Raw genomic sequence first — 23,181 nt, 5'->3', positions numbered from 1 at the left:
TTGTTTTCTAAATCAGTCAAGTGGCCTAGAGCTGTGCATCATTGTGGCGAACCATTCACGGCCTGTGAAATGTTTACAAATAATACATCTCGGGCTTTTATTGCACACTTAATTGCAAGGTAACGGATATCAAGTTTTTGAGCGACAAGGAGGAACATTAATTAGCGGAGCTGATTTGATATGTTGGCTTGGGTAAAATGAATAATTTGCAGAAACATTGGCAGCATTTCTTGTGTGTGCACAAAGATGGAAATGTGGGTACTGTAAAAGTGGAAATTTTTGAGGTGTTGAAATTTTCGCGCATTTCGCGCAAGCCGAGACTAGCGCGAAAATAAAAGCACGCGAATATTTTTGCTCGCCATATGTTCAAGTAGTTGATGTCTTGATTCCGCGGAATTAAAAACGCGTGAAACTCTTCTTACCCCGCCGATCGTGAAGAATTAGCCGCGCGAAAATATTCACTTTTACGATAACCTACAAACATGTATTTTTGTATGTGCAGGCTCTATCTACTGAGTTATTATGCTTTTCAGATCATCTCTTTCACAGCTTGGTATTGTTCTAATCAAAACACTAGCTAAAACCGAGCACGCCATGAAAGAAAATTGGCACTTTCCATTCCTTGTATGCAAAAAAGGACTGAAAATTATATGATTGATGAATCAATACTCAAACAGACTAGTTGAGAAAAATGCCATCTTACAGAGGGGGACTACAGTAGCTTTGAAGGAACGTAAAATACCACCAGCAGTTACTTTTGACAATTATCTTGAGCTGAAGTTGATCAGGTAAATGTATGAATAAGTAAGTACATTAGCCCCATTTGAAAAACTGCTCCATAGGTACCCCCCCCCCCCCCTTCATGCTGCAGCAGAATGCTTAGATTTTTTGGACAAGAGTGAATGAAACGAATTCTTATCTTTTACTGTGGTTTGTGCAAACCATTGGAGACTTGGCAGAGCTTTCCCTCATGTTTATAATTATATGGTAGGCTTACAACTATAATCACAGTTGCTTGAACTTTTGCTGCCAATCAAGTTGAAGTCAGGTGTGTATATGCTGACATTTCCATGTGAAATTTACCTGTGAAGGGTGGCAGGCTGGCTCACTGTGCACTTATCCATTGCGCAGATCAGTTGAGCTCAGCTTGTAATGCCATATGTTGTGCACATCAGCGAAAACGGCAGTTTTAATTCTTTACACTGTGGATCTGCTTCATATGATGATCTTAAAGGACAAGTTCACCTTCATGAACATAAGGATTGAGAGAATGTAGCAATATTAGTAGAACACATCATTGAAAGTTTGAGGAAAATCAGACAATCCGTTCAAAAGTTATGAATTTTTGAAGTTTTTGTGCAGTAACCGCTGGATGAGAAGACTACTGCAGTGTATGAATAACTTAGATGTCACATGCGTACAACAATATAAGGAAAATATAAAGAGAATTTCACAAAATGCCATCTTTTGAAAAAAGTACACATTCCCCTGACTCGTTACCGACAAATGTTATGGGTAATATTATTCCCCCTGCCTTTATAGACCAGGAGCTGGCTGCTGGTCAATTTACCCCATCAAGCCCAAAAGGTTTGACCCCTCAAAGTTACTGGGGCCACCCCCCTAATTACAAAACTGGGCGTCAGCCTGATACCTGAGGGCGGGGTCGTCCCCCAGGGACCCCCCCAAAATGGCCCCCGGCGGGTGTAATTTACCCCATGGAGCCCATGGACCAAACCTGGTCTAAAAGAATGGCCTAGGGGTGTACATAATAAAAATATAAAAACTGACAAAATATCTGGTCGGGAAAGGGGTTGCCAGACCGTCCCCCCCTGGGCCCCCCCTGGCGGGTGTAATTTACCCCACGCAGCCCATGCACCAAACTTGGTCTAATGAAAGTACTATGGGTGTACATAATGAAAATATAAAAACTGACACGATATCTGGTTGGGAAAGGGGTTGCCAGATCCCCTCACCCCCCCCCCCCCCCCTCCCACCACCGCCCATTACGCCCCTTCGTGGGTTTAATTTAGCCAACAGCACCCATGGATCAAATTTGGCTGGGGGAAAGTAGGCCCCACTATGGGTGTGCAAAAAATAAAGATAAAAGCTGACAAAATATCTCACTTACAAAGAGTAATCAAACATATCCCCTACCTTTGATACCCCCCCCCCCATTTTTTAATGTGAAGGGCCTATACGGTTTGGAGAGGTATGAATGAGCGTGTCATAAAAAGTAATAAATGGAACTTCTTGAATTAAGATGAAGTTATGACAACAGAAGCATTGTGTGTGTACATATATCCACATGCCCCATCCCACTCCCTCCCCAAAAGAATGGAGTTATCAATATCTACACTAGAAACATACTCAGACAGTGCAGACCTTTGCCAAGCAGCTCATTTCCACATATCCACACATGCTAAAAACTGCCAAATTTCCCATATAAAAGCCTTTTGCTTTTAAATGCCATCAACTTCCAGCTGTGTGGTAGTGCATTATACCTTGAGCACATGCCTTTACCTTTAGTGCGCATGTATGCAAACCTCAAATTAATGCAGCTTGAACTCCCAATTCCATTGATCTCATCTAGCTGCCATAAGATAAAAATCATCAAAATTTCATAAAGATTCCCGGATCACTACCAAAATTTATATTTATCATCTGTTTTTAAAATGTAATTGTGTTATTATCATCTTTTCATACAAGTTTCATCCAAATGTGTTCTCAACCTTTCAAGTTGTTCTGCATACAAACAATAATGCAGACAATACTATATATAAGTAACATAAAACCTCAGGTGGCAGAAATAATTACAACTGTATCCAACATCCTACAGTTCAACTGTGTTACCATGCATGTGGAGCGAGCTCATGTACAACAGTACAAGAAACTGTATACCTGTGATACAAAATTGTACATGCAGTGGGTGCATAGGCCATAGTGTGGTTAATTGCATGCATATATTTGTATGTTGTATACATTTTACTTGTTGCATGCAATTATACATTTCGAAGATCGGCAACACGTGTATCATCAGTCTGCAAACAATAAAAAGGCGGTGTTTTCCTGACCTTGGTAAGTGAACTGGGCTTTCCTATTGTAGGTACTATACTGGTAGGCCCCTATGACAGTAGTACATGTATTTCATTACTGGATGACAATTGGTGTCAGTTGAACAGAGCAAACAAAGAATGGTCAAGAGTCTAGATCTTGGACTAGATCTAAGTCTCAAATATGCTATGATATGGCTAGATATCTAACGTTAGACCTATATTTCCTATACATGCTATAGCTTGTAGAGTACCTAGTACTATTTGGCAAAACCAAATGAACTGGAACAGGGGATGGATTATCAGTGAGATGTAGTGTATCATGAGTCATAACTGAAAAACCAATAAATAGAACATCAATGTTCTCAGCCTATATAAGTTTAAGTGTCAAAGGTGTGCATTGCTTTAAATTTGCATAGAACACTTAAACTCTGAATTTGTTAAAGTCACTGCACTTCCTATCATTCATAGCTAGAGTCAAAAAGGCAGAATTATACTACATTTCAATTTCTCTATCTAATAGACAACTTTGACTTTAGGATTAGAAATAGCCTTATTGATAGCTATATGTATCATAAATGTTGAAGATGCAGATGTTCCAGTGAATGAATACTTGCAGAATTGGGTATGAAGATTAGGCAAATAATCTGAAACTCTCTTTAAATATAGCAAGAGAGTTTCTCTTTAAATATAGCAAGAGAGTTTCAGATTATTTGCCTAATCTTCATACCCAATTCTGCAAGTATTCATTCACTGGAACATCTGCATCTTCAACACTTATGATACATATAGCTATTAATAAGGCTATTTCTAATCCTAAAGTCAAAGTTGTCTATTAGATAGAGAAATTGAAATGTAGTATAATTCTGCCTTTTTGACTCTAGCTATGAATGATAGGAAGTGCAGTGACTTTAACAAATTCAGGGTTTAAGTGTTCTATGCAAATTTAAAGCAATGCATACCTTTGACACTTAAACCTATATAGGCTGAGAACATTGATGTTCTATTTATTGGTTTTTCAGTTATGACTCATGATACACTACATCTCACTGATAATCCATCCCCTGTTCCAGTTCATTTGGTTTCGCCAAATAGTACTATATAGGTACTCTACAAGCTATAGCATGTATAGGAAATATAGGTCTAACGTTAGATATCTAGCCATATCATAGCATATTTGAGACTTAGATCTAGTCCAAGATCTAGACTCTTGACCTTTCTTTGTTTGCTCTGTTACTGACACCAATTGTCATCCAGTGATGAAATACATGTACTACTGTCATAGGGGCCTACCAGTATAGTACCTACAATAGGAAAGCCCAGTTCACTTACCAAGGTCAGGAAAACACCGCCTTTTTATTGTTTGCAGACTGATGATACACGTGTTGCCGATCTTCGAAATGTATAATTGCATGCAACAAGTAAAATGTATACAACATATAAATATATGCATGCAATTAACCACACTATGGCCTATGCACCCACTGCATGTACAATTTTGTATCACAGGTATACAGTTTCTTGTACTGTTGTACATGAGCTTGCTCCACATGCATGGTAACACAGTTGAACTGTAGGATGTTGGATACAGTTGTAATTATTTCTGCCACTTAAAGGGCCAGTTTACCTTTGGGAGCAGTGATTTTAAAAATGTTCAAGATATCACATTTGATGCATATGTGTAGGTCTGCTGTATCACAAAACATCCTACCATATAAAATCTTAGCAATAAAGCCTAAAATATAAGGTGATATCAGTATTTTTCTCAGTAAACCGTAACTGTACACGGTTTAATCTGGAAGCATTCTTATTATAACTATTGTTCACATTTTGTGTATTTAACAATACTTAACATTGATTATACGGATTTAAATTTTTACAGTGGTTGTTTCTATCCCTATCTCATATTTTAGAACTATTTTAAAGCACAAATGATGGGTTTTTGTTTCATCTGCAAATGGTAAATTATGCCTTTAAGGTTTTATGCTACTTATATATAGTATTGTCTGCATTATTGTTTGTATGCAGAACAACTTGAAAGGTTGAGAACACATTTGGATGAAACTTGTATGAAAAGATGATAATAACACAATTACATTTTAAAAACAGATGATAAATATAAATTTTGATAGTGATCCGGGAATCTTTATGAAATTTTGATGATTTTCATCTTATGGCAGCTAGATGAGATCAATGGAATTGGGAGTTCAAGCTGCATTAATTTGAGGTTTGCATACATGCGCACTAAAGGTAAAGGCATGTGCTCAAGGTATAATGCACTACCACACAGCTGGAAGTTGATGGCATTTAAAAGCAAAAGGCTTTTATATAGGAAATTTGGCAGTTTTTAGCATGTGTGGATGGGTGGAAATGAGCTGCTTGGCAAAGGTCTGCACTGTCTGAGTATGTTTCTAGTGTAGATATTGATAACTCCATTCTTTTGGGGGAGGGAGTGGGATGGGGCATGTGGATATATGTACACACACAATGCTTCTGTTGTCATAACTTCATCTTAATTCAAGAAGTTCCATTTATTACTTTTTATGACACGCTCATTCATACCTCTCCAGACCGTATAGGCCCTTCACACTAAAAAAAATGGGGGGGGGGGGGGGGTAGCAAAGGTAGGGGATATGTTTGATTACTCTTTGTAAGTGAGATATTTTGTCAGCTTTTATCTTTATTTTTTGCACACCCATAGTGGGGCCTACTTTCCCCCAGCCAAATTTGATCCATGGGTGCTGTTGGCTAAATTAAACCCACGAAGGGGCGTAATGGGCGGTGGTGGGAGGGGGGGAGGGGGGGGGGGGTGAGGGGATCTGGCAACCCCTTTCCCAACCAGATATTGTGTCAGTTTTTATATTTTCATTATGTACACCCATAGTACTTTCATTGGACCAAGTTTGGTGCATGGGCTGCGTGGGGTAAATTACACCCGCCAGGGGGGGCCCAGGGGGGGACGGTCTGGCAACCCCTTTCCCGACCAGATATTTTGTCAGTTTTTATATTTTTATTATGTACACCCCTAGGCCATTCTTTTAGACCAGGTTTGGTCCATGGGCTCCATGGGGTAAATTACACCCGCCGGGGGCCATTTTGGGGGGGTCCCTGGGGGACGACCCCGCCCTCAGGTATCAGGCTGACGCCCAGTTTTGTAATTAGGGGGGTGGCCCCAGTAACTTTGAGGGGTCAAGCCTTTTGGGCTTGATGGGGTAAATTTACCAGCAGCCAGCTCCTGGTCTATTAGAAAGAGGCAAGTCAAGAGCTCTTTTATTATGCGAAAAAAGTGAAAATATGTTGAATTTTCTTTTACATTTTCTTTATACTGTTGTACGCATATGACTCACAAGCTGTAGTAGTCTCCTCATCCAGCGGTTCCAACACAAAAATTTTAAAAATTCATAACTTTTGCATCGATTGTCCAATTTTCCTCAAACTTTCACTGATGTGTTCTACTAATATTGTTGCATTCTCTCAATCCTTATGTTTATGAAGGTGAACTTGTCCTTTAAGTGTTGTCTACAAAAGTTGTTCCTGTTTATTGTATTAAAGGTTGAGATTATGGAATATGTGGTTTATAGGAAAAATAAACAAAAGACTTGGTATATATGATCTACAGCCATAATGAATAAATGACAAGTTGGCGTTAATATGCCAATACCTATGTTGGAAGTTTTATCATACATACGTACATGGTCTATATGGTTTGCTCATTCACAAAATATAGAAGTTATGAAGAATATGCAGGAATCATCCCCCAGGTCGAAACATTTCCTATTTCAAAGTTTTGATATCGATGGAAAAACCACCCAGCAATGTGTCAAGTTCTCATGTACATTGTTTATGGGCTGACATATTCATTTTATGCCCATGTTTGCAACTATTGCAAGTAAGGAGATTTTTATATCATAGTGTCCAGGGGCAGATCCAGGAATTCCGTAAAGAGGGGGTGCACCCCTCACCCCCTTTTTTTTTCTTTTTTTTTTCTTTTGTTTAAAAAAAAAAAATAAGGGGGGCGTGCGCCCAGTGTGCTCCCCTTTGGATCCACCACTGGTGTCCATTCATTATATGTTCAATAAAGCCACACTTCTCAACCTGTTTTTTCTTTTTTAACCCCAGGCCCACTTTAAATCCTGTATTTTTTTTTCTCTTAGGCCCAGTTACATCCATTACAAAACCCTTTTAGTTATGTTTTGGCCGAAATCGCTGCCCACCAGTTGAGAAGCACCGCTATAAAGGTTGTATGTTTAGCTGTAAGATCCAGGGCATATTATTATTATATGTTGCAGACTTGAAAGCTAATCTATCCTCCAAACAGATGGAAATGATAGTGGAATCCACTGTGTGGTGAAGCAGCTGAGCAAACTCCCCCAGTTTGGCATACATATGGGTTGATCCACATGTGGTTTATTCAGCCCCAAAAGTCTCTATGATTCATGGTTTAACCCTGGTTAGCTCATCAGCCATCGGTTGCTTGTCATGTATCTATCGAGTCCATGTTTTCCTTAGGAAAATGTGGCGGGGCAGCTACATCTGAGAGTAGTTGCATATGTGTGTGTGTGTGTGTGTGTGTGTGTGTGTATGTGTGTGTGTGAATGACATTTTCAAGGTACATGTATATATTAAATACACATGACATTATTTAAAATGCGGGGACTGGTGGTAGGGACTAGTCTGACTTCCAGACTTGTTGATCAGCTGACAAAAAATGCCTGGGTAATGCCATGGTACTGTTTCCAATGCTTGGAAATTGAACGTTTTGTTGGATATACGATAAGATTATTGCCTGCAAGTTATGGTAAAAGTGGGGTAATTTTTGTGCCTTTTGTGCATCCAGAAGCAAGCCTGAAAATGAAAGTATGGGAATATTTTTGCGTGCCATATGTTCTAGTAATTGATGTCCTGAATTCAAAGCATGCAAAATTCACAAAACATTGCTTACACAAAAATATCCACTCATACAGTACACTTTCCCACTTGTCAGCTAGCCTTCCTGTAAAGCTCAAATTTTGGTTTCATTTCTCAGTTTCATTTTGAGTTTTATGATGTTAGTAGTTTTTGGTTATTAATACAAGATGCATTTATGGATATTTTCTTCGCATAGGAAGACAAACTTGTGTCCCATGATATAATAAAAACATGCATGTCTTTCACTTCTCGATATCTGTGTACGTACACAATGTCAATGGGGTTTCCAAGTTGTGATTGAGGTAATGAGAAGGTTAAAAACTTGTTCATCCTGAGGCTGAATAACTGACTACAACACGCAAAAATATTGCAAGTTGGAAACAAAAAACTACTGAGCAGGAGACACTAGTATTATTGTTTTACTGACCTTTCTTTTTGTATTGTGGCCTTTTGCATTGAAACATTATGTGGACTCTTTACTCTGTTATTGTTGCTTCATTAGCTTCCAGTCTACAAACTTTTGAGAGGACAGGATTGAGTCATGCAACTCCACTCATATGTTTCTACTTTTATACTGGTGGGGTTGAGGGGGAGGTGATGGGCTGAGAGCTGTTAAAATGTGTAGTGTTATAATGTCTATCCCCACGTACAAGTGCCGTGTACAACTGCTTCCCCTTAATCCATTGAGGACAGACTGATTTTGCTAACGCATGCATTTCCCATAGACACCTGCCCAAGTATTCTTAGGACTCATGCACCTTCATATACTATGGATTGAGAGAATGCAGCAATATCATTAGAACACGTCAGTTAGAATTTGGGGAAATTGGACAATCCATTCAAAAGTTATGAATTTCTAAAGTTTTTGTGCAGTCACTGCTGGATGAGAAGACTGCTTTACTGCAGCTTTTGATGTCACATGCATTGAACAGTTTAAAGAGAATATAAAGAAAATTCAACATACTTTCACTTTTCTTGCATGATAAGTCATCATGTGACTTACCTCTTTCAAAAGGCAGGGGGAATATTAAAATTACCCCTAACAGACATCAGAAATGAGTTGAGGGAGTGTTTACTTCAAAAAATCAAATTTTGTGGAATTCTCTTTTTATTTTCCTAATATCATTCTATGTGCGTGACTTCATTTACATTGTACTGTAGTAGTTTTCTCATCCAGCAGTGACTGCGCAGAAACTTTAAAAATTCATAGCTTCTGAACGGATTATCTGATTTTCCTCAAACTTTCACTGATGTGTTCTATTGATATTGCTGCATTCTGTCAATCCTTTTAAATGGATATGAAGGTAATATTTGAAGGTCAGTAAGGATAGATGTTCTACTCTTGTGTCGATCTTAGTTTCATTCATGAATTTGCAATGAAATTCAAATCACAGGATCCGCAAGGCAGCTTCCTTGTTTGTGTGTGCAGATGATAATTCGAATTGTGATCGTAATCACAATTGTAATTCAGCATTGCAATTTCATTTCTCGACTAGAGTGAATGCGGCCTAATTGAGAGTTTGTCCCATTGACAAAACTTTGAATGGAGAATTGATTCTGCTCCTACCATGACATTTTGTGGCATTTGAAAAAAAAAAATCATATTTCGATAATATGCTCACTGCCATCTCAGTAAACTACAGAATCAAGTATAGGAGATCAAAAGGTAGTTAGTGTGTGTTTGAATACAACTTGCGACCATTTGCTGCATCTATGATGGACAAGTATGAACCCAAATCAGGCCATCGCACTTTCACCAACATTTTACAGCTCTTTTAAAGGAGGCCAGCCATTTTTAGCTCACCTGAGACGAAGGCTCAAGTGAGCTATTGCGATCGCTCTTCGTCCGTCGTGCGTCGTGCGTCGTGCGTCGTCCGTCGTGCGTTGTCCGTCGTCCGTCGTGCGTAAACTTTTTACATTTTCATCTTCTTCTTGAGAACCCCATGACCGATTTTCACCAAACTTGGCAGGTAGCATCCCTAGGGGGATAGGATCTCAATTTGTTCAAATGGGCACCATGGCCCACCTGGGGGGCCCCAGGGGGCCCAAACACCCTAAAATTAAGGAATCTTTAAAAATCTTCTTCTCTAGAACCAGAAGTGATAGGGCTTAATTGATACTGTGAGTAAGTACATTGATGACTGTAGTTTCAAGTTTGTTCATGGGGGAATCAGGGGTGCCCCCCTTGGGACCCAGGGGAGGGGGTGGGGAGGGGTCCTAATGGGGCCTAAATTGTACATTTTCATCTTCACTTTGAGATCGCCATGTCTGATTTTCACCAAACTTGGTAGGTAGCATCCCTAGGGGGATAGGATCTCAATTTGTTCAAATGGGCACCATTGCCCACCTGGGGGGTCCGTAGGGGGCCAAACCCCCTAAAATTAAGGAACCTTTAAAAATCTTCTCTAGAACCAGAAGTGATAGGGCTTAGATGATACTGTGAGTTAGTACATTGATGACTGTAGTTTCAAGTTTGTTCATGGGGTTGGCGGAATCAGGGGTGCCCCCCCCCCCCCCTTAGGACCCAGGAGAGGGCTGGGGAGAAGTTCTACAGTTGTAATGGAGCCTGAATTGTACATGTTCATCTTCTTCTTGAAAACCTCAAGATGAATTTTGACCGAACCTAGCAGGTAGCATCCCTAGGGGGATAGAATCTCAATTCCTTCAAATGGGCACCATGTCCCTCTTGGGGGGCCCCTAGGGGGCCCACCCCCCCCCCCCCACATTAAGGAATATTTAAAATCTTCTGCTCTAGAACCAGAAATGATAAAGCAAAGTTAATACCATGAGTTTGTACATTGATGACTTGAGTTCCAAGTTTGTTAATTGCAGATTCAGATCCAGGACTGCCTGCCCCCTCCCCCCCCCCCCCCCGAGTTGAGGGGGGGAGGGATCCATATGCAGACCTAAAGTTTCCAATGTTCTCAGGTAAGAGTGTGCAAGAATGCATGGAAGGTGAAATTGCGATACTCAGGTGAGCGCGTGACCGGCGGGTCTCTTGTTCACTTTAATAGCACATTCAAACTGACAGCTCTTTTTAAAAGAACAACTCCTCTTTCTCAGCAAACCAAAAATTGAAATATGGGCAAATTATGTATCATTTTAAAGATGTCCGTATCATTTGATTTGTATTCATGACTTTACACCACGGAGCCTGTGAATATGGAAGTACAGTGCAGTGAAGGCCTGTAAGCAAGCAAACCTTCACACAGGCAGCCTCCTTCAAGTCCCGTCCGAAGTACACCTTGCCAAAGAGGGGCACACAACTGCTTGCTGCAGCCAGGGGACTTGAACCAGTGAACCTCACGATTGAGAGTCTGTTGGTTTTGTCTACGAGGACACTGAACCACAATAGCCCGTTTACTGTCATTTGCCCTCCACAGCTGTGTCACCTATATGCTGTACTGTGAGTCTTTGGCACTTATGCGTCGATAATGAGCTTCGGTAATGACTGCAATCCTTTTTCCCCAAGTTTACCCTGTCACTGTAGAGAATAGGCAGGATTGACTCACTGGACATGTGGTGTATATTGAACTCTGCAACCTTTGGAGATCAACAAGGTAGTAGTGCAAGGTAGCAGCTAGCAGCTCCAGCTGTGGGGGTTTTCAGACTTGTTATAGAACTTGTTTGTGAGCAAGCTGAAAAAGCACATTTTATTCACACTTGTTTAAAGGGATTGTACAGTATTGGTGCGAGATTAGAATTGGGCTTTTAACTTTTTGCGAGATCCCAAGATAACACTTATGATATAGTACAGAACATACCATTTTAAGAGGAATTCAAAGTTTACTTGATGGAAATCGCGTTTGAAATGACTGAAACATCCAAAAACAAAGTAAAACAAAGTGATCGTGATAAAGTGTGGGTCCCACACTTTCTTAGAATCGCTCTTTTTGGGATATCTCAGCCATTTCAAAATCAATTTTCATCAAATAAACGTTGAATTCCTCATAGAATTACATGCTCTTTCATATTTCATAAAAAGTTTCTCATTATCTCACCAAAAAATGTTAGAAACCTGAAATTAGGTCTCAACCAAAACTATGCGATCCCTTTAATTACTTTTGAAAGTCTGAAAGCAAGAATCATGCTTCTCCCACAAACACAAAGTTCAACTGGTGTCTTGACGAGATGTGCTTATTATCCTGACATGTTTTCCTCATGTGTTTTGCTCAGTTTTTGGATGTCCATTTGCAGTTTTATCAGCTTGAACTGTGAAACCATGGCACTGTTGCATAAAAGATCGACCTCAAACATATACAGTCAGAAAATCAAATATAAGTCTCTGAATGCTCAATTCTGAGTGGCTGATGCCTTGAATACTGTAAAACGAGAAATTTTCGCGTGCATTTTAATTTCGCGAATTTCGCGAGCACCGAAATTCGCGAAATTAAAATGCACGCGAAAGTTTTTGTCTACACTACATGCATTGAACGCCAGTGGCAATTCGCGAAAATTTCATGCCGCGAATATATCATGTTTTACAGTATGTATGCATGAATTTCTGACTTGTGTTTTATTGCATCTTTTTCTGCAACAGGGCCTTGATTTGGGAAAAAGAACTAATCCTAATTTCGTAATACACCCCATCATAACATGCACATGTATACACACTCTTGTGTGTTCATGTGATTGGATGATCTCATGAAGATTATGGCACAGCTATTATATTGACTGTCCGAGTGGCTTGTAAATGTAAACAAAAATGATTTCAAGCAATCAATATCATGATTGCAAAAGGTTGACTCACATTTGTGCAGTCTGAAACACCCCTCTGCCATTGATCATGTCCCACAAGCTGCCAGCAGGCTGCCATGCAGGCAGACACTCAAGGCTGGCAGCTACATGAGCAGAATGGTGGGAAGGAAGTCACTACCTCTTCCGCATCACATCTGTGGCCAGGCTTCCATCTTGCCTTTTAGAAGTCAAGTCCCGACCTCCGCTGCACTGTCTAGTTTTGAAGGCTCTTTATAGCGGGATTCACACTGAAACAAATTTAAGCAGGATCCAAACCTCAAGATTTGCATCGCGATCCAAATCTGGAGATTTCTGCCTGCAAAGAGATAAAAATTTCAATAAATAACATGGTCAGTATGCATCGTGATCCAACTTCCAAGAAACACTGACTGTTTCAGAATTGTCGCGATAATTTGAAAAATGGCACGAGTGTGAGAATGCCGGAGCAAAATCATCTCGAGATTTTTTAACCCTGTCATTCAAAACAAACTTTACAACAGGGCATCATGATCACAAGGGCAAGGGTCTCCACTTCTGTAGATTTGGGGCATGCACAGTTTGGTCGACAAATTACTAGTATCGCAATCAGCAATAAGCAGGATATTTCTGTCCATCTGAAGAAAGGGTGTAAAAACTCTCTTTATGTGGATCGCGACCAGCATCTTGTTTTGTCCGTGTGAATGACACTTGTAATATTGACTGATTAATTCTGTATATATCACAGCTACTGATGAGGAATGGAGAGATGTTAGTCAGTATTAAGGAAGGATGTAGCATCTGAACTATTTGTTGAGCTACTTGTTGCTAGCCCTGAGTGACCCTCCCTGGCGGAGGTCTTTGAGGAAATCAACTGCATGGTACATGGCACAAGGTGAAGTAGAATAGTTATGAATCCCCAGTGAGTGGTATACAGTCTTGATATTTTTATTTTTATAGCATCATTTCCATCGCTTTAAAATAAAAAATCATATGAAAGAGTCTCCCTATCGAAACAACTTCTGTGGAATCGAGGGTGTTGCACACCTGGCTATGTATGATAGTGTACCTGTCCTGGTCCCCCATAAAAGCTTGGAAAGCTCTGTCCATCATTGCCTCCCAAGCGGAGGCAAAATTGTAGTGTGATTTCAGGTCCTCCAGTCATTTTTTAGATGTTTAGATACCTTGATTGTTCGGCTATATCAAAATTTGATATAACGAAAGAAAACAGCCAGGTCTGAGGACTTTGTTATAATGGAAGCCGCCTCTATTTGTCTCAGAACTAATGTTTCTTTTCGATTTTACCCACTTTCTTTCTTTCTACAGACTACAGACATGATGATGACCCACGGGGACATGAGTCACGGGATGCACACCGGTGGTCATGACCACACCAACATGCCTACCGGGATGACCCACGACCACCACCACCCCATGACTGGAATGACCCATCCCCCTGACCACGACCCTGGCATGGATCACAGCATGGTGAGAGAAAGCTGTCTCATTCGTCCACAACAGCTATTGTGTGTCCTCCAGGGTGTTCAGACGCAAAAAAAGAAATATATATATACTAGAACGGTGTAGCTAAACCAAAACGGTATAGCTATACGATGAATTTATACGTCTGAACGCTGACTAACAAAACGACGTATAACGAAACGATGTGTAGTGAAACGACGGTCAGAGCATCGTTTCGAACTAGAACTCGATCACGAATCAGCATTCCATCATGTCCATTGTGCGTCTGAAAGTATGGCGACCATAGAACGGTATAATTGGGCGGGGCATAATGGGAGCGCGCACGAAAGGTGACCCTATTAACCTGTCACTCATGACCATAACAGCATGCGCAGTGAGAAACTGCACATCTATACGATGTTTTCCAGAATGGTCGAAATTAGCGTCTGAACGGTCTGACGGCTATACGATGATTCTTTATATGTTGTTTTTTTTATTGAGTTTTGGTATAAACTGGCTTGCGTCTGAACAGGGGATGAGATGTGTAACCATTATAGTACAGTGGTTGATGTGAGATACATGTAATTGTGAGCTGACCCAGCAGATGTTTCTGTGTGTTGGAAATGTATTATTTTACAAATCAAAATGGAAGATAGTTTAATATGGTGATATAACATTTGCTCCTGCGACAAATGCTCAGATGTTATTTTCTCCAAGGACTTAGGTAATAGGGTTAGGTGTGTGATTGGTCTTAGGTTTAGTTTGAGTTGAGGATTAGGATTAGTGTTAATAGGGTTATATTTGTGCATTGGTTTAGTGTTTGGCTAAATAGTGTGCAGATATTTTGTGGGAGCAATTGTACGTGTAGCAGGAGCAAATGTCATGGAACGGATGATTATACCTCCCCTAAAATTTAGTATGTGCAGTCATGATACTGAATGCAGAGCTGCAAAATCTCCCTAACTCTGCTAGAGACTCAGTGAAAACCTAGAACTTTTTCTTCATGTCTAGACAAAGGAGTAGATGTAAATACTCCCTGGTCATGCTTTGGGAATCAGGAGAGCATTTAGATCCGTTGATCGGGGAGGGGGCATTACCATCACCGACTGAGATGCGTGTAGCATACAAGCTTCTCCCTAATGCAGTATTAGCCTTTTTGGATCATCCCAGACATTAATGCTTGTGATATACACTGTATGGGCAAGCCCTGTGAATGTCGCCATCAGAGGCAGTCAGTATGTGCAAACTGTGACTGCTCCCTTGTCAGAACAATGATGAGCTGGATTAAACTCCAGCTGCCACACGATCAAAAATCTCTCAAGAAACTTGTCCCCCGTGTGGTGAAGGAACGGGAGATATCTCCATTGGTGCATAGCAGACTAACCCTTTTGACATAGCAGACTAACCCCTTTGAAAGTCCCTCTTATCATACAGCCCAAACTCTGTTATCTGGCTGTGTCAGAACCGAGTTTAGTCTTGCCTTTTTCCACATTAGTTACGTTCAGACGGGAGCCCTTAACCTCGAAGTTAGGAAACTTCGAGGTTAGAGCTTGTAGTTAGGGACCGTGAAGACGCACTCGTAGTTAGCAAACCTCGAGGTTTGCTCGATGTTTCGAGCCACGAGAAATCTTATGGTTAGCGCTCTAACCACGAGCCGCGGGGGGTCCCCACTCGTAGTTAAGCACCGTGTGGACACAAAAAACAACGAACTCGAAGTTAAGAGTGACCTCGCCGTAAACTCCAGCCCCCACAATTTCCCTCTGCTTCCGGGTCAACCTCCCAAACGTACACCACAAATACACTACACGTGAAAACCCTATGACGCACGACACAACAACATCATCTTTTCTTCCCATGCTCTTGATCTCTGAAACTGAAAGCGTCGAACTCGCTACTGTATTCTATATTCTTCGACGCTAAAAAAAAAAAAAAAAAATGTTTTCGACGAATATCTTCATAAAGGCATAAAGTCATCAGTGCAGTGCTATCTCTGCAGTGTAAGCGAGTCCGACAGGGTTGGACTAAAGAATAAATAGACGCTTTGTTAGATGTGTGGGCTGAAACTTCCGGTTTTGTGGTTTTAACATCGAGTGGGACCCACTCGTAGTTACGGGGGGCAGAAGCTAAACCTCGAGGTTAAGATTCGTCGTGTGGACACACGTCGTAGTTAGGGGCCAAGAGCTAAACCTCGAGGTTTCCTAACCTCGAGGTTAGGACCTGCCGTCTGAACGTAACTATTGTTTGGAAATTTGAAAGGCATTTATCATGGGGGATCTCATTTAACCAGACCCCATAGAAGCCAGGGTTATACTCTTGTAGTGTTGAGCTAGTCATTCTGTGTATAGATGGGGGGGGGGGGGGGGGGGGAGGGAAGGAATTTGTGAATTTAGGATTTAGCATCCAGTGTGAAGTGGTGAAGTGGTATATTTACTGCAGTTAGCTCTCTACTTATTTTAAAGGGAAGGATCAGTCCTGTGTTATTGTGCCTTTTTCAGAGAAAAATGCAATTACATATCTTTGTATGTGGTTTGTGTAAGATTAAGGTTTCTGTAGATTATTAAATGCCCTCCCATAGTTTCAAGGGACTGCCGGGTTTGTCTTGATTTCTGTCATCAGTGAAATATCAAAAGTGAGTGATTTCCATGCTGCTATCTCCTGTGTTAGATGTTCTTCTCTTTCATTAGTGGTGGCCATTACAGTGATAGTTTGTGTCGTACATTATAATAATTTGTCACGCTGCGAGGAAGACATTTTAATGAATTGAAATTGTATAGAAATGCAAACAAACATACACTTGTGATATATCTTTGTTACAGATGATGATGTACTTCCACCTGTCTGTAGAGGTCACTATCCTCTTCAAGCAATGGACGACCAGCTCAGTTGGAGGTAAGCTCATTTTGGTCTAGATATTTCTGCTACTCGTGAATCCACAAAGTCAATTCTGTACAGAACATGAAGAGCATTGATAGCTTAATTGTGGACATTTTTGCTGGGTAAATTTTTGTGTGTATCCATGCATTTCACTCATCATAAACCTGACACCCAAATCAAAGTGCACAGATTTGTTGATTGTTGTGAGTAATATTATTTCAACATCATTTCAACATCATTTTCTAGGACATAAAGGACACAAAGAAAAGAAAACAAAGGAAAATTAGTGTAGTTACCACACATCGAGAGAGAATGTTTAATTTGATATCTTTGATTTTATGGTAGGTACATGTATATTGTGCTGGTATACAGAGTGTAATTGATATGTTATTTTCGTCATGTTTGCTGGTCTTAATAGCGTGTATACTGTGAAATTACTGTTTTATTGCAGACCAGTTGTCTTTTACCATAGTATGTGCTGCCAAAGCCATTAATGGCTGCCATGGCAGCAGTAAGCTGTTTGAAGTGCTACACATAGCTCAATTGTGGAGACCATCCACAAAATAAAAAGACCTGTGAAATTCATCTTACCCAGCCAAGCAATTACTCATAATTACTCACCTAAAATTTACAGTTCTCAAAATGTATTTCTCTAAGTTGCCTAAATTAGCATTTATAGGCAGGCCCCCCCCCCCCAACACACACACACACACACACACACACACACAATCTGATCTGATTGGCTAGTGCCCATTCATTTCACTTGCCCAACAGTGATATTTGCATTGGCACTGGCAAGCAGTTAATTGTGCTTCTAGCACCCTGATGATATGAATTTGTATGATTGCAAGGGAGCAGAGACTACTGCATGCACCAAGTAGTGTAAAACCATGGAAATACTTTGCCCATAGGTGGCGCCATATTCGTATTCCAGTCAACAAGGACACACTCCAGGGTCTGAATGCAATGGGATAATCCTGTATGTACAGACAGAGTGAGATGAAATGAGATGATGCCATGAAGCATGTTTTTCCTTGTCTTCAGGACTGGTCGGGTCGTGCATCGGAGTCTTCTTCATGGCCATGTTCTACGAGGGGTTAAAGGTCGGCAGGGAACTGCTGCTGCGCCGCTCGGTCGTCAACGTCCGCTACCACTCCCAGCAGATCTCCAAGGGCAGCGAGACGTTCCTGACGGAGACGCACAGTGCAGGAGAGTAAGTCAACAGAGGGTCTTGTTACTGTACTTTAGTTGTCCCTCATGTCAGGCACAAGCCTGTTCATGATTAGCTCATGTACACATTTCCGATATGAAATTTCTTTTTTCTCAATTAATTGAGAAACTGCACTCAATTTTAAAGATCTATGATACACCAGCTTTTCTAGCGTAACAATTCATGGAATTCATGTTAAAAAGATACTACAGGTCTGAAGGGAAATACTGCTATCCTGCCATGAATTTGCCTTATCGACCTTCAGAATTCTGAATACTGTAATCCTGTTTACAAGGTTCGCATCCCTGTAAAATGTGTATCGTGGATTGTCCCAATTCTGGAAAATGTTCACAGGTGTATTTGAATTCTTTGTTGCTTACACTCTGAATCAATTTGAGTGAAATTACTGTGCCCTCTCTGCTGCCCTATACATTTCCATTATGTACTGTATACACTGTTATTTTTGTGTTCAGATATTTTCGCAAATGAGGAGGTCATTGACATTTTGCACGAGATGTTGTTTCGCGAATCAACGCCGATGCTAACGTGAATGCACTATTACCCTAGTGCATGGAGACATTTTTGCGTGTTGTTGAATTTTCAGTCCAACTGTGATTTGTGAAATTCACAAAAATTAAACCTCGTGAGAATAACAGCTTATACAGTATGTTGCCATCTGTCTCACAGTCCCATGTGTTGATTTCTCTGTCTGATTGTCCCCCTTTGCCAGGGCCAAACTGCTCAGCTGGGGCCACCTGCTACAGACCATGCTCCACATCGTCCAGGTGACGCTCAGCTACTTCCTCATGCTCATCTTCATGACCTACAACGTCTATCTCTGCATCGCGGTCGCCCTGGGCGCCGGCGCAGGCTACTTCATATTCGGCTGGAAGCGGGCCATCGTCGTCGACGTCAACGAACACTGCCACTGAAACGCTTACAGCAGAAGCACCTGTAACTTCAGTTACCCTCCCCTTCGCACCCCTCCAACCCCCCCCCCCCCCAGGAAAAAAAAACAAAAAACTTGATCACTTGCACCTTCCAATTACTGTAAAACCAGAAACATTTGCAGTATTAAACTTTTGAGCATTAGAGCCGACAGCGTTTTTCATGGCACAAAACTGTTGCGAATCGCCACTGGCATTCAACGCATTGTGTAGACGGACACTTGTGCGTGCATTCTACCTTTTAGTAGTGAATCTTTGCTCCTCGCAAAATTCGCAAAAGTTTCATGCACATGAAAATTTCTTGCTATAAGTATTATCATCTCCATCGGCCCCATGGTCACAAACAAGACTGATTTTTTTGCCGTCCCTCATCGGATGCCAGTGACTTTGTAAAATATTCTTCATCTGCACATGAAACTCACATTGATACACTTATCTTGAATAGACCTGCACATGTGTGAAAGTATTAGAAACACCTTATAATTTACAATGTAGTTTTACAGCTGGTAATGTAGTCATTCGTTCGTGGGGTTTTTTCTGTGCCCCAGTGCTTAAATTCTAGACTTCACTAGGTTTTGAAAAATAGCAGCGTTCAAAAGTTTGTCCTGATGTATGGAATCACGTACATGTGAGACAATCCATGGCTGTTGCGTCAAATTTGAAAATTGATATCTTCCATTGCCATGGTATTACTTGGAATGTTGAAGAGAAATTCCTCGTCTCAATGTCTTGAAATAACAACTCACAGGACTCATGCAATGTCTTATTTGCATCATGATGCTGAGTGTAGATGACAAACTTTTTTTTTTTTTCCTAGTAGAATTTGTTATCAAGCTCAATTTGCAAAAAAAAAGAGAAGAACTTAACTCTATTTTCAAATTGATCAAAAACTATGACAAGTCCAGTGGTGGTGAGAAATATAATGCTCGGAAAGCAGTGTGATTAATTTTTAGCAGTTGCTCATGTTATAACATTGATACTTCTCCCAACTCATCTCTTGAAAAACAAACAAAAAACGAACAAACAAACCAACGAATAGGCAAGGGAAAGAAAACCAAACCCTTTGCCATCTTTCCTATAGATGCAAAGGAATGGATTAGGCATAGTGTCATTGGAGTATGCAGGGAGCCCATTTTCCAACTGATGTTTTTTTTTTTTTTTTTTTTTTTAAACAAATTGGTTTCTCAAGCAAACAGGGAATGGCAAAGAAAATCACAGAGAGCCCTTTTTGGGGTACTTCAAAAGGTTTGAGCTTGCTCAAATTTGAAAGAAAACACTCAATGCCTGGTTTCATTTTACATATGAGGGATAAATGACAAAATTGCTTAAATGACAAAAATGTTACGGCGTACACATTCATGGTTTCATGGCATAATTTTAATATCATCTGAAAGTTGGTATGGTTACATGTGTTCCATTTTGAATGGAAGTTTGTCTGTTTTTTCTGTAATGTGATCCTCTGTAGGTTGTTATGTATGCAAAAGGGGGCCATCCACTTTGTGCCATATGGCAGCCCTCCCCCGCTCCCATATGGTTAGGGCAATTTCACTGCTGACTATATCATATAAAGTATTGGTTTGTCTGTCTGCAAACAGGGTGCACAAACATGGGTATGTCTAAAATTTGGTATGAATAGAGTGTAAAGCATAATTCCTGTGTTTATGCCCATTATCTCAATATGGTTGTCAGCTGAAAGCATATAAAGCTGAAAGCGTATAACAGGATTTACCTCTTGGTACGTATGCAATTATCTGCACTCGATGCTGGTACCACGTAAGCTGGTCTGTATACAGAATGATGCGTTTATCAACCAGAGTATCACCAACCTACAAGTATACTAGTCGGGGCCTATACAGTCTTTATCGCTGTTGCTATGGAAATCAGCATCAGACAGAATTTATGTTGTGCAGATATCTGGTTGTAAGTCCGTCATTACGTTTCCATTTAGAAGTGAAATCGCACGCAGCCAAGCCAGGTGATTTGACCACTACATTGAATTAGGTCAAATTAATGATAATAATCATAATAACAATGAATAATACTTATACAGCACTTAAGTGCTGACATTTCTAAACGCTTCGCCAAGAAAACTGTGCGGTCATGGTATGTCAAGGTTTTTCCAGCCTTTCCTTCCTAAATTCAAGGTGATTTACAAGCCAAAAACAGAAACACTGCAATACCAAAGATCATTATGTAGTATCTCTTTATAAATGATAGTTGTGCATTTATAATAGAAACTCAGTGACAACAGTTCATGGGAACTGACATGTGAACACAGACTATGGTGCAGAAACAAACTTCAGCAAATCAACACTTTTCCCCGTAGTTGATACATTTTCTTCTTTTTTTTTTATTCACTGTCTAGGTCACTCTCATTTGTGGATTACAGAGCAATTGTGTCTACCGGTACTTAAGCCATGAGAAAAATAGCCACACCCTTCCCCTGTGCCAAGTTTATTGTCACAAAACTTTGTCAAAATAATCTTGTGGAGGTTCGAAAAGATATCAATGTTTCAGTTGCTCCCAAAGGAATGTATTTAGTGCATCATTGTCACCGTACTGTGACTGAAACAACAACAGCAACAACAACAACAACAACAACAACAACAACAACAACAACAACAACAACAACAACAACAATGAAAAGAAGGAAGGAGAAGAAGTTATTTGTCAGTTTGACATCTGACATATAATGCCATTTTGCAGGATATGACATTATGCAACAGAATGATGATCCATTCCTATGCATGGCTCTGGTGGTACGTGTGTCATCTTGCCAACATTTTCCTAGTGCTGTTAAAGCTGACAGCAATACGTTTATCGATATAATGATGCTATTTTTTATAATATATGTCATTATATGTAAATACTTTTTAAAATGTAGAAGGACTTTGGAGGTATATTTTGAGTATCGCCTGCCGGACATTAAAGAGGATGTGATTGTCACTTTGTGGCATTAAATGCAGACTCGTCTTTATACCAACTGAGTCTGCTGGAAATATGGATATACAGGCAAATGTAAATATGAAGAAATTTGTACTGCGGCAGTTGATGATTGCAAATTTATAGTGATTCAGCATGTAGATCCTACTACTTGGCTAAACGACACTGAGAAATAGAGGGGATAATTAAACGCTTCGCTGAAGTTAGCATGGAAGCTTGGCATGTATGTCATTGTAGCTTTGAGATACGCTTGAATTATTCCCTCAGTGTGTAACAGTCACTTGTCTTATCACGCTTTTGGCCATTTGTTCCCCCCCCCCCCCCCCCCCCCCGAAGTAATAATTCTCAATGGAAATATATCAGTTTTAATAGTTAAAAGTTTGCTTGCATGTGCATGATGAACAAATGCCAAATGATAGAGAAGAGATGTTCCAATTTATTTAAAATGAATGTTGGCCCAAAAAGTACTAGGTGATCAATCCCAGATGTTGTGGCTTGAAAAGTCACAATTTTTTTTCGTTCAGTGCGTGTTCAGGCTCTGATGGCTTCCTTGTCTTATGCTGGTCACATTTTTTAATGTAAATTTTACCATTCTTTGCCTCCGGCATCATAATTTGATGTCATTTTAATGTCAGTATGTTTTTTTTTCATTCAAATTTCTCATACTCCGGTAGTGACCTTTTAGAGTTACCCATTGTAAAAAGATACAAGAAATATTAGGTCTCACCTTTAGATGTTTTTCCACCAAATCGCCAAGCAATCTTGTACCCTTTTCCATGTTTTGAATGTTGACAGGCATCATAGTTCCTGTCAGGGTAGACCTTGAAATGTTCCAAAGCACTGATGTGGCTGTGGTGAATCTCCTAGAGGTTTGTTTCTTCTACCCACATTTTTGTCTTTGTCTGAAAGACCAGTCTAGTAATTATTCCAGTACCATACATCTCGGAAAATGAATGCATTTCTTATTACAGGCAATTCCCGTTATAACGAAGTCCTTGGGATTGGCAACTTTTTTTCATTATATGGAAATTTTGTAACAACCCAACAGAATTTTACACCATAGACTTCAATGATG

The 23,181-nt window shown here is 40.2% G+C and overlaps 1 protein-coding gene across 1 annotated transcript in view; it reads left to right on the top strand.

Annotated features, from left to right (window-relative positions):
• The window catches only part of LOC139714608 (high affinity copper uptake protein 1-like), a 38,389-nt gene extending 19,213 nt beyond the window's left edge, over positions 1-19,176 (top strand). Inside the window, exons 2-5 of the mRNA XM_071626288.1 lie at positions 13,998-14,159; positions 16,949-17,021; positions 18,051-18,219; positions 18,947-19,176. Of these exons, the coding sequence (XP_071482389.1) occupies positions 13,998-14,159; positions 16,949-17,021; positions 18,051-18,219; positions 18,947-19,148 (606 nt within the window). The 3' untranslated portion in view covers positions 19,149-19,176. The remainder of the gene's footprint in view (positions 1-13,997; positions 14,160-16,948; positions 17,022-18,050; positions 18,220-18,946) is intronic.
• The last annotated feature ends 4,005 nt before the right edge of the window (positions 19,177-23,181 follow it).

This window comes from Diadema antillarum, unplaced genomic scaffold (genome assembly GCF_040938485.1).
Source record: "Diadema antillarum isolate AM-2024a unplaced genomic scaffold, OU_Dant_1.0 seq00002340_RagTag, whole genome shotgun sequence".
Taxonomy (NCBI): Eukaryota; Metazoa; Echinodermata; class Echinoidea; order Diadematoida; family Diadematidae; genus Diadema; species Diadema antillarum.
Note: the sequence above shows the minus strand (reverse complement) of the source record. Positions and strands in the feature narration are given on the sequence as shown.